This window comes from Neopsephotus bourkii, unplaced genomic scaffold (assembly GCF_033783945.1).
Source record: "Neopsephotus bourkii isolate Nb327-2 ecotype Australia unplaced genomic scaffold, CSIRO-AGI_Nbou_v1 NB_1572, whole genome shotgun sequence".
Taxonomy (NCBI): Eukaryota; Metazoa; Chordata; class Aves; order Psittaciformes; family Psittacidae; genus Neopsephotus; species Neopsephotus bourkii.
The window spans coordinates 5,709,671-5,721,758 of NW_026902048.1; the positions used below are offsets into that span (position 1 = coordinate 5,709,671).

The 12,088-nt window shown below is 40.7% G+C and overlaps 1 protein-coding gene across 1 annotated transcript in view; it reads right to left on the minus strand.

Annotated features, from left to right (window-relative positions):
- SLCO3A1 (solute carrier organic anion transporter family member 3A1) overlaps positions 1-11,730 on the minus strand; it is a 157,756-nt gene extending 146,026 nt beyond the window's left edge. Inside the window, exon 1 of the mRNA XM_061371295.1 lies at positions 11,428-11,730. Coding sequence (XP_061227279.1) covers positions 11,428-11,598 — 171 coding nt within the window. The 5' untranslated portion in view covers positions 11,599-11,730. The remainder of the gene's footprint in view (positions 1-11,427) is intronic.
- Between the last annotated feature and the right edge of the window lie 358 nt (positions 11,731-12,088).

A 12,088-nucleotide genomic window follows, 5' to 3' on the forward strand; every position in this document is an offset into this window, starting at 1 on the left:
AAGATACTGCCATTATTTGGGGGCTTTTTATTTTGGCCTTTTTTATATGAGTACCTTTTATAAGTAAGGTGAAAGTTAATCTCAAGCAGTCTCCACCCAGGTCGATGGGTCTTCACCAAGGTCTGCCCCAGCAGAACTGCAGACCATTGAGGGAAAGAAACATCAGAGACCTGGCACACTCAGCTGTTGCCCTTTGTTCATCAGCTGCCAACAGCTCCCTCCCATGCTGAACTTTGGCTTTTGTAGCAGGTCTGGGCCATATCAACAGGTATCAAGTCCCATCTACCCCAGGGCCAGTCTCCAACACTGATGGCCCAAGGCAGCATCATCAGACACTTAGTGAGGAGAACAGTCTGGTGTTTGTAGCTGAATGGTCTTGTTTTCAGTGAGATATGTATCAGTATCCCAGACATTGTGTACCTCTCAAGAAGCACTCTGAGGCTTCAAATGCCAAAGTTTTTGCATAAGGTCGTGAAAAACTGGCTCATCCCTACAGGGTTCCTGAGGTTTGTTTTCCATCCAGGAAAAACTGGTTCTTCTACCTAAAGAAACCCTAAAAAAAGCTCATTTTCTTGAAATCTCTTTTAGACTATGAAAGCACTCATCTCCTTCCTAACATCTTTATTTAGGGGCCTCTGCCATACAAGTTCTGAAGGTAGAAAGCTAGAAAGATCTCTACCTCTAGATGAATAAATTCACAGGCTAATTCAATTAGCATGGCTAGACAGATGCTTTGCTCCAGGTGGATGCTGTAGCACGTTATAAACAGGATGAATAATCTAAGAGACTTTTCAGTAGGAGAAAAGAGTGTGTCTCTCAAAATACCTGAGTATATAGAATTATGGCAGGAGTAGTCTTAAAATTCCCTAAAATATATGTATATCTTATATATAAATAAAGTATATAGGCAGCTTTTGCCTGCTCTAGGTTAGGTGCTAAAGGAAGCAAAGCTCTGAAAACTCATACAAATCACCAAGTGTGTATCTGCAGACCCAAGTAAACTTCTGCACATGCTATTCCAGTTACCAGTATTCCAGTTGATGCTTGAATATATATAAAATATATTCGAATACCATCATGCATCTTGATCATGTCTTAGACATCCTGTTGGAAGAGTTTGTCAAGGCTGAGGAAGCAGATATAATGCTTGTCTGTCACAAGGAAAACAGCTGCTAGAAAAATTTGACTCTAATTATCTGAAACATCTGGCTGGTTAGTTTATTGCAGCAGAATACAATTACCAGTCACATGTCTGTCCAGAAGAGACAGAATGCCTGGATATTTTCCACTTCTATATGTTACATACTTGCTCTTACTGCCTTTAGTACAGTTTCTCCTGGATTGCTCTGCTGAAGGAAGGAAGGAGGGTCGTGCATCTCAAGTATGTCAGTAGGCCTGAGTTTGCTTTCTGCCACCTCTCACCATACCACATCCCTGAGAGATCTCAGTAGAATGCTTCAGGGACGGGCAAGTGACCTGTTCAGACTTAATTACTGTTATACCCAAACGGTTGTTCTGGTCTAAATTGACCCAGCTTTAACTACTAATGTGTGGGATACTGATGTTCATGGATTATCAATAGCCCAGAATGAAAAGAGACTTTGCAGTTAGAACAGTCCCTTTTCCTCAGGGCTCAGTAGTTCTGCCAATGCAATTCTCAGTTACTTCCACCCCTTCTAAGCATTACTTTTTCCCCCACAAAAACTTGTGTTAAATTTCTTGCAGGTGCCTTCTCAGAGTTTTATAAGCACTTGAGCATTCATAGCTGGGAGGCAATGTGCTGCCATCGATAAGGTTGGACACAATAATCTTTAACAAGTCAGCTCCTCTGAGACAGTTTCCTTAGTATCTTCTCTACTGGACATCGCCTTGCTTAGTACCTGTGGGCTTGTGTCAACATTAACCTTTGGGCCACCTCAGCAGCTGGAGTTTTATCTGTCTCCATCCCAAAACATTTTTCTGCTTGAATTCGTTTTTTTCTTCTGTTTGTGGTTAATCTTATTGAGAATCAGCTACATAGTCAGGTGTTTTGATACAGGCATAACTTTCTTCATCCGCATCTAGAATCAGTGCCTATGGTAGATCGGGTTCATGGCTAGAACAGAGCTAAGGGAGAGCTATGAAGGATGAAGACCTTAATGAAGCACTTGACTGATCTCACACATCAAGGGGCAAAAATATAAACTCCAAAAGATCTAAGCTTAACCATCATCAGTGTTGGCTACAGGAGGAGGGACAGCAGAGGATGATTTTCCTTAAGCAGAGCTGGTGGAAGGAAACCTGTTCTGTAAAATGTGCTAAAGCAAGCAGCTGATCTGTGTCATTAGGCGTCTCTACAATTGCCATTGGAATCAGACTCCCAAACCTTCCAAACATATTTTACAGTCCAGGGAGCTATTGCGTGCTTCATCCAGCACAACTTCACTGAAGCAGCGGTACCTGCTCCTCCTAAGGATGCAGCAGAGAAAAACAAGGACAACTGCTAAGAGAAGATGATGTTCTCACAGAAGACATATTGGTCCTGTGGTGTATATTAAAAACAACAAAAGCAGTGCTGCAAATGTAACTATTATCTTCTCACTGCTTTGGATATTTTCTACAGGGTGACTGTGTATTTCACTGCTCTCCTCTACACTGCTGTAGGTCAGGAGCAGCTATTAAGAGTCTGACACTCACCCAAATGTCTGTGTCCTCACCCTTCCCCATGGCTATGGTTTTATGGCAGGTGGTTATGAGTGCAGTGTTAGGGTTTCTCTCCTGCCCTGTGGCCCTGGGTGCCAGCCTAGCTGCAAATCACACTTAATCTGGTATAATTGCAAGAATGACTGAGGAACATCATCTCAAGAGCCAGCTTGGGGGCATGCTTGCTTCAGTGTGCTGGGTTGACACTTGTTCTGCCCCTTGGTCTGGCAGAGTAGCTGCTTTCATGTGGCTATAAGGATGTCCTGGTGTTACATTAGGTGCTGGAAAATAATATTCCTGAGGTTTGCATTCTGCTGCATTCATGAAGTTAAAAATCAGGCACAGCTGTCTGTGATACCACTCTCAGACTACACCCATTTGGGTTTCTTTCCAGGACAATGCAGCCATGTTGAGGCCAGCTTTCATTTGCTTTAAGCCACTTGGATGAAAGAAAAGCTCATATGCTGCCAAATGGATTTGCATGTAGCATAAATCATGTCCCATCGGCACCAACACACCCCTGGCTGTTGCATTTGTCTGAGGGAAGGCTTATGTATTAAGAAAATGAGGAATAACTTCAGATATGTTCAAAGAGCAAGGAAGAAAACATAAATAAATAAGAAATCCCAGGACTGTAGCCAAGAGGGTTTTCCTCAGGATGGCTTTGAAATTCTGTTTGGTGACTCGCTTGTGAAAAACCCTATGGATCAGTTGGTACAGGAGGGAGGCGACAGGAAAGGGGTTTAATCACCTACCAGTGTAGAATGAGGGCCTAAGAGTGTACATGAGCCAGGGTATGCAGCAGTAAGGAGGGCTGAGACTGGGACAGCTTGTGGATGTATCAGCAGCTGTCATTTCCAAGATACCATGATGCTAACAGTTTTAATGCAATTTCTTTCTATAAACACTCCTGATTTTACTGCCTTGCTATTTTGAGTCCTGCTGGAGACTTGGACTCATTAAAAAGGCATTTCCTTCAGACAAGCTGATTAGATAGCTGTTCCTTCCCCCAGATGATGAAAGGCTGGAGAACACCTCACTGAAGCTAAAAAATGCAGAAAATTAAGACATATTATTGTAACAAGAAGTGCAAGTTCACCTTGAAATCTAACACTATGAAAACAGCTGAAAAAGAGAGGAGAGTCTCAAATGTCCACAATCTACATTTCATAAACCTGGTTCCTAACCTCTAATTATGGTTCTCCCAAAGAAACAAGACTCCTATATGAAGGCAGCTGGGTAATCTCTAATGCCATTGAGTGCACAAGACATGAAGGCATGAGACACTCTTACAGGAGAACTAAGCACCCAGCAGGATCATGGTCTAAATGGAAATCAGGATGACTTTTGAATTAAAGCAATGTAATTTAGCAAACACAGTATAATTGTGGAGTACCTGCAAATATTGACATCAGCCTCACACCTCATTCAGTAGGAAAGTTAATTTGCAGAATGAGAAAATGAAAAGCAAATTGCTGGACAATAGACTACCACTTTCCTGACTGTTAATCAGTGTCTCATAAAGTGATGTTTGCCCAAACTGTAAGTCAATATACAGTGAACGTATTTAATTTCTTTATTGTAAGGATGAGACCTTGAAGGTCTAAATCTAGAAGATGGTTCTATTTAGTCAATAAAAAATAAAAAAGGGAATGTTACCTGTTTGTATTTTACAAACCAATGTGCATTTCTGATGCACGATACCCGTGGTAGGAGCAACTTATTACAAATGTTCTGCTTTCCTGTCACTGTCACACTCTGGAAAGTATTCTTGGCCAGACTCATATGTGGCTGATGATGCAGCAGAAGGCAATGTTCCCCGGAGTCAGTAAGAATCTGTCTTCCAGGTGGTGGGGTAGTACAAGGATTGATGGTGACATCTTTTGTGTAGGAAGTCACACCAAGCTCTCACACGATCGCTGTTGCTAGTGACACATGGACCAATGCTGAGCATTAGTTGTGGTGAGTCAAGCCCAAAGTTCATTCCTGGGATTTAATTTTGACCCCTTACTTTTGGGGGTATTTTTGTGTTAGCTGCACACAGTTCAGTTCCTTCTATGTGCTTCGACCTTGTAACTTTCTTTAAGAGCAAAATGCAGCAGAGCTTTTATATGACAGTTTGTGAAGTGCTTTGGATTGAGGGGTTTTAAGCACTGTGTAAGCAAGTGGAATTCCAGCCAGACACTGCATAGTTGCGCCCTGATGCTTCTTGCTAGATAATAACTTGACAGACCCAATGCCTGTAAATCAAACTGTCTCCTTAATAAAGAAACCATTTACAGAGGTACCCAATGGCATCTTCAAATCTGTCCATGACTGCACAGACATCCCAGGCCCGGAGCCTTCTATTTACTGTCCAGGCTATATTCTCTGTGGATCTTGCACTTGTGCATGAGCACTTTACCATTCATGCTTGCTTTATTCAATGCAGTCATATTTTTTTTTCTGGACGTTTTGTGCAGCATGTGTCTGTGTCATGATACTAGTTCCTGAGTTTATTGAAGTCACTGGTGTGCCTCTTTGCAGAATAGATTCTGTTAACTTCTCCAAGCTGGTAAAAACCTGGCTTTGGCCTTTCCTGGATTAGCTGGATCTTCCCAGTGGAAGTGATTTTCCTGTGTGATTTTGTGGTGAATTTGCAGTACTAAAGTCTCTATAATACGCACTGCAGTTGCAGAAGAAAGACCTGCCATAGGCCACTGTGGAGGATGTTACTTCTGTCAAGCTAAGGTAAGAGTTGAACAGTTTGAAGTTAAATACTGATCAGGTGACAATTACAATAGTGGCCTATGCTGTCAGTAAGAGATTCAAGACAATTTGCAAAGACAAAGTGGGACCATTACAGACAGAAAAGGAACAGCATTGACAGCAGTGTGATGTTGTTCAATAGCTTCTCAAAACACAAACAGCTCCCACAAAACAGCCTATTTGTATTGCCTCTTTTCTTTTAGCCAGAACTGAATTCTCTTGCCCCTTCAACTGGTGCACGATGCAGTTCAATTCAATAGCTTCTGCTTCACAGCAGCTAACAGTGCTGTTGGGTGTTACCTTATATACTTATGTAATTTCAGTTGAGCTACCTTGGTGTAAAAGAACACCCTTTTGTCACCAATGCCTTCAGGTACCATAAGGTCAGTCATGATCTTTTGGACTGGACACATATCCGTGAGTTGAATAAATATCTTTGGGGTTCATATTAATAAGCCACAATGTGCCTTGGAGAAACAGCAGCAATCTGAGTATATAGTATTTTGGCAAAAAATAAATGTTTTTCTTCTGTTTTGTACTCTGGACTGTAAAAGCCTGTTGTGACTTTCAGCATTCTTGGCAGCCTTTGATCCTCAAAAGTTCTGCACAGAGGCTACGGGAAGCAAGTAGAAACCCCGAGAAAGGAGTTGGATTTAAATAATTTTCTTCTGGAGAACACTGCTTAACCCTTACTGTGTTTTTTTTTTTGGTCAGCTTTTAGAATTTACAGGACCTCCAAATTACTCTAGGTCTGTGAAACCATCTGAAACTACACTGTCTATAACAGCCTTTTGTAACAAATAATGCCTGAATATACTGACTGATACTAAGGCAATGATCATCTGGTATAAACACTTAAATCAAGTGTGAGGGGAACCTTTACTGAAGTCACTGCAATAGACTGACTGAAGACCTTGCTGCAGATTTCCCATACATCTGTAGGCAAGCTGCAGCCAAAAAAGCATCTGTGTCTTGATGCATCTTTTGCATGATTAAGGTCTTAGAGGCAGGAACTTCCCTTACAAAGGATCCTTACAGTGTTTGGTATGAAGGAGTCTAGTATCTCTGAAGTAATGATAAAAATGCAGGATGGAGGAATGCAGGGGAGAGGGGAATTGTTGACCTCACTGGAACTTAGACAAGTCAGTAGAAGATAGAGAATGCACTTGCTCTCTGACTGACCTCCAATATGAGAACAGGGCAACGCAATGGAAGGTCAGTGAATAAAAACAAGACATTTGATAGCACCTCATAAGGCAGCAAAGTGTTGCTTTACTTCACCTTGGAATAAGCAAGGCCATCAGGGTAAATAATGCCCAGGTCACTTACTGTAAAGCTAACAGAGCCCACATTTTTAGTTGCTGTGACAGAACAACTCTCCTATGAACCCCTCACAGAAAAGGCAGGATGTGGGAGAGGAAGGTGTTATTAAAGGAGCTTTGTGAGCTTCTTATCTTGAGGCTTCTCAAACACAGCCTCATCTGATGCTAATTCTAGAGTGTTTAATGAGCATGGAGGAAATGGAGCAAAATGCAGAGCAGCAACAAGGAGAGGAAAAGCCTGACAGGTTCTTAACGTTCTATCCCTGCTCCACTTTTCATTGCTATTTTAAAAAGAAAATAATTGGGTTACAGGAAATATCCTGAAAGCTCTTCATGACTGTTTGCTGTCTAGGTAGACCTGCAGGTGAGCCCTCAGTAGTTATTTTTCATTGAGAAAGAGCCACAGTTTCTATCTCCTACATTTCCGTAGCATGAAAAGTTGTCGACAATCCAGGAATGACATTCTGCTAATGTTGAGGGTGAAGCAGTGGAGGTTTGGAAGTTAATTGTTATCTCACAGCAGAAAATGGGATGGAGAGTTCAAATGGGTTAAAAGATAACTAATTTCTCACTATGCATTCAAGTATATCTCTCCTGTAGCTTAAGAAACAAGTCCCAGCTTCTTATATGTATGGTAGAACACCAAGAGATGGGATTCAATCCCCCACTAAAATCTAATTTCCACCATGAGGAAACCATATGCCCTTAGACAAGAAAGTTACAGACAGCACCTAACCCAAATAAAGAAATGACCCTGATTTTCAGAGATAATCCCTGGAGTTTAGTGCGATTTGGTTCTATAAAGGCACCACAACCAATATTGCCACCACAAGGATGGGGATTATGTCCCATTGCCTATTCTAGCTCTCATATGATCCTGCAGTGTAATTTCTTCTACTGATGTGACTGGGAGCTCTGTGAATAATGGTAACAACTTGTAAATATCATCCAGGATCAACCTTAGCTTCCTTTCTAACTTTCAAAGTCTCTTTTCTGAAAACTTCCTAACTATCAATTACCAAGGATACGTTTGGCTGCATAATTAGGATGAAGGACAGTTGTTCAGAAGGCGAACAATTATCTATTGTAATATAAAACTTCCTTGTAAATCAATCATAAATGTCCTGTCAGTGATTTATGACCAGTATAAAGAAACTGAGAGATGGTTTTGAATGCAGATTTTGTTACAAATTACTTCCTTGAATTTTGTTCTAAATACAAACATTTACTATTATTAATAGTCTGTGCACATCGCATTGAAGCAAAATGGAGCACAACTCCTTAAGACAACCAGTGTACTTATTCAAAACTTTCTTGCATAACTTCCTCCATGTGGACATATGTTATTAATCTTTTGACAAGGAGAAGGATCTTGATTCTTCCCTCTCTTAGCACTAAATGGAAATGCAGTTCTGGAACAGAGCATTGACATTGTACATATGCAAAGGAGGTGAGAATCAAGGTCTTTAAAAAAACTTGGCTTTGGTAATATTCAACTTTGTGGACTTACACAGATTGCAGCAGCGCTGAACTGATCCATTTTAGACCGAAATTCCAGAGATAGCACCCTGCTGAATACAAAGTCTGAGGCTCTGCTCTCCTCTTAGTGAATATTCATTTACCACCTGCACAACATGATACAATAATGATCATTCAGGAGGGTGATTTTCACTGCAGTCAAACAGCTGTATCAGCATGCCTTTTCTTGATCAAGTTGAATGAACTAATGCTGTTGTTTGCTCATTACCAGATCTGAGAATAGCTCTTTACCAGAGCTGATCGAAGTATTTCTAACATACTTTCCTACTGTTGTGTTTTTTTTTTCCATAGGAGATGCTTTCCCCATAATAAATACACATATTTCTGTGAAATTCAGCTTTTTATGTAACCTTTTAGTAAAAGTAGTGTGTTTTGCTTCCTTGACTTTCTGTCAGAATTCTTCTTTCAGTAAGTAAAAACTCTGATGAAGATTTTAATACCTTTTATCTTTTTTTATCTCTCTGTTTATCTGGGAAGCTCAATACAAATGTAAAAATATGTCCATTTTAAGCTTCAAAATGGAAACTGAGACATCACCATTTTTGTCAAATTGCTTGCTCTATCATCTTGTCTAATTAGCCAGCTGTAAGTGCAGAATGTCTCTTACAGCTCCTTGTGTGTTCTGAATTAGTGTAATACTGCCGACATTACCACGTTTTTCACGTCCTACTGAGCTTTTTGTGGTTTTAGGTTTCCTAATAGAAGCATTAGAGGGCCACATTTATAAGCTTGTCCTGATTTATGAGTGCATTTTATTGGAGGGGAGATTAAATTGTGGTGGGTTGGGTCTGTTTGGGTTTCCTAGATAACCTCTGATTAGTTTTAATACAGGTAGCCCTCACAGTATATCAAAAGTCTCAGCTGGTCTGCAGCAAAATAAGGCTGTGACTGGTAGGCGAGCTTTCCTCATATGGTAACTCATTAAACTGAGGAGATTATTTACGATGTTTGCAGTCACCCCAGCTTATGGTGTCATTTGAGGAATCTCAAATGCTCCATATAGAATAAGAAATATTTGATAGTTCACAAGTGACTCATTAAGATCTGAACAAGTTCAAAACATGCTTTCCTGAGGAAAACTCACTGAGTGATGAATGTGACCATCACTGGGCAAGACTTAGATACTGCCCAGTGTTTGCAGAGCATCTGAACCCCGTCCAAAAGAGGAAATTTACAGCAGCAGTTTGGTCAGTCTGTCATCGTTCTGTTATTTAGCATCTGCAATATATTACATTATACTTCTTTCTAGCATGCTTTGGTGTCCATGCTAATAAAGTATCAGTGCTTAGATATACTCCTTGAATTCATTCACTATCCTGACATTCTTAACAACTCACAACTGTACTGATGTATATACACTTCAACAGAAAAAACAACCCCCAAATCCCTCTGTGTCCCGCACTGAGCTGGCCTGCCTCTCCTGAGCACCTATACAGCCATGCCACGGGGATCCTGGCCATTCTCTTTGTGGTATGTGTTTATTGTCACTTGGATGTCTAGTCCATCACTCAGCTGGCAAGCAATCCGAGATGAGGTCTTTACTCATGTTTTCTGTTAAGTGGCTAGTGCACAGGGGAGGCAGAGGGGGATATTAAATAATAATGACAATAATGATACATCTGATAGAGTTCAGTTCCGCTTTAGCACTAAATGGAAAGCTGAAAGCCTCCCTGCGGATCTTCTCCATCTTGAGCACCAATGATTGTAACAGATGCATCAGTTTTTAAATTAATAACTTGCATGATAAATAATACTGATACATGTGTTTAGAAAATCTGTGCCCAACTGGCATGTTTTGATTAGCTGCCAATGATGACACTGTCACGTCCGTAATGTAACTTATTAAACGTATAGATGCTATCTACTCTTTTGTTGGAGCAAGACGACATAGATCTGTTAATATGGCGCATGTCCTTTACCTCCAACTTCATAAGAATATTATGAAATAAAAATAAAATCAGTGAGCAAAGGACTTTTAAACGACCTGCAAACAGCAAAGGATTTGTAAAAAACAAAACAGGAATGAGGAAACACCGAAGATGGAAACCACTGATCCATTTAAACACAGATGAAACGATTTGTCAGTGCACTGGAAAGAAATATTAAACAGATACAAGCTATTAATTTCAACCTGAGGGTCAGCCTGGGAGTGTGAGTAGCATGTAAGGTTCAGGTTAAACCTTCACAGTGGGGAGGATCTCACCATAAATCACAGCTTCTTATTCTTCCAGGGGATGTTGATACAGTTCATGTAATAACTAGAAAATGCTTTGAACAGATGAAAACATTTATAGAAAGCAAGGACAGATTGAAAGGTGGAAAGAGTTAAAAAATTACAAGGCAAGCTAGCAATGGCAAAATTAGAATAAAGAAATATTGATCTCTCTCATTTATTTCTCTACAGGGGGTGGGCATTGAGAGGTGAGATTGGTCTCAATGAAAAATACTGTCTGTGCTATTAGAGCTTCTCATGGGAGCAGAGACCTTCCTGCTCATAAGCCAGCATCTTATATTGTAAACTCCCTGTGGGCTGGAGTCTCCTGGTCATTTTTTATGTCTGTATGCTGCTAGAGTATTCGAGCATCTTCCATGCTGAGCTTAACAAATATGAAGCTTTTACAAGACTTGAGGATGTCACTGGCTCATCCCTCATTTTGAAGTACAAATTCTCTCCTCAGTGCTTTTGGAGGGGAATGAGGATGCTGGGAAAAGCTGTATGAGCAGTTAATGTGAGGAATTTCAGCCTTGATGCCTCTATTCTGGGCACTCCTTCACCTGAAGCAGCATTTGCCTCCTCTCAGCTGCCTATCCAGCCAACACTTTGTCCTTGTCCTTAAGAACAATAAATTTAAACTGTACAACAAATCACTACCTTTGTCTGCAGGGGACAGTAAATGCCACTCTACTCATACCTTACTGCTCCTTCAACTATCTCATGGCTTAGTACTAGAAATAATGATGTGAATAACTATGTCAGCCTTTTCTGTCATGATTAAGACTGTGCCAGTCATAAAGGTCACCATATGATAGACAGACCACAGGTCTCCACAAGCCAGTGTGACCAACACATTAAACATTGGATTGCAGCTTGGTTAAGTGACTAGTGTAGTGTGAGAAATGAAATCAATTCACTCACCCTGGTGAGAAATGAGTATTCATTGTTGGCTGTGTTCAGATGGCTGAGAGTCTGGAATGCCGTATCTTCATGTTCATAACCTAGACATTGCCTGAAAAAAATAACCCTCAAACTCAGTAGCACTGGCAATGCTGAACACTTACTCCTGCAAGTCTTTGAGTTTATCAACATACTTGATTTACGAAGCAGAAGTCTCCTCCTTGGAGGTCTTGAGCCATCCTGCCCCTGCCATGAGGAGCCTGCTCTGCCCGGGCACCGATTCCAGCATCAGTACAACAACAGTACTGGAGGAGATTTGTGATGCTCTGCCCGGAATAAATACCACCAACAAAACTGTTGTAGCTGTTTCAAGGGGATTGTATTTCTATCCCTCATGAGAGAAATGTTCAGGTATAGCTAGATGCATTTTTAATGACTTGTCATCTTATGGAACAAAGGCATTTATTCCCTCTCCCCACCCTTTCTCCTTTCCCAATCTTCCCCATTTTTAACACGTACCTTGCACCAAAACAGACAAATCTATCGGAGGCAATTTCAACAATCCCTGTTACTGTGATACCATGTTACATCTTGTTGAATCAGAATTAAACATAGATGTTTATAGAGAGCAGGTTAATGTCTGTCTCAGCATCTATTTCTCAGTTGTATCCTTCTCTATCTG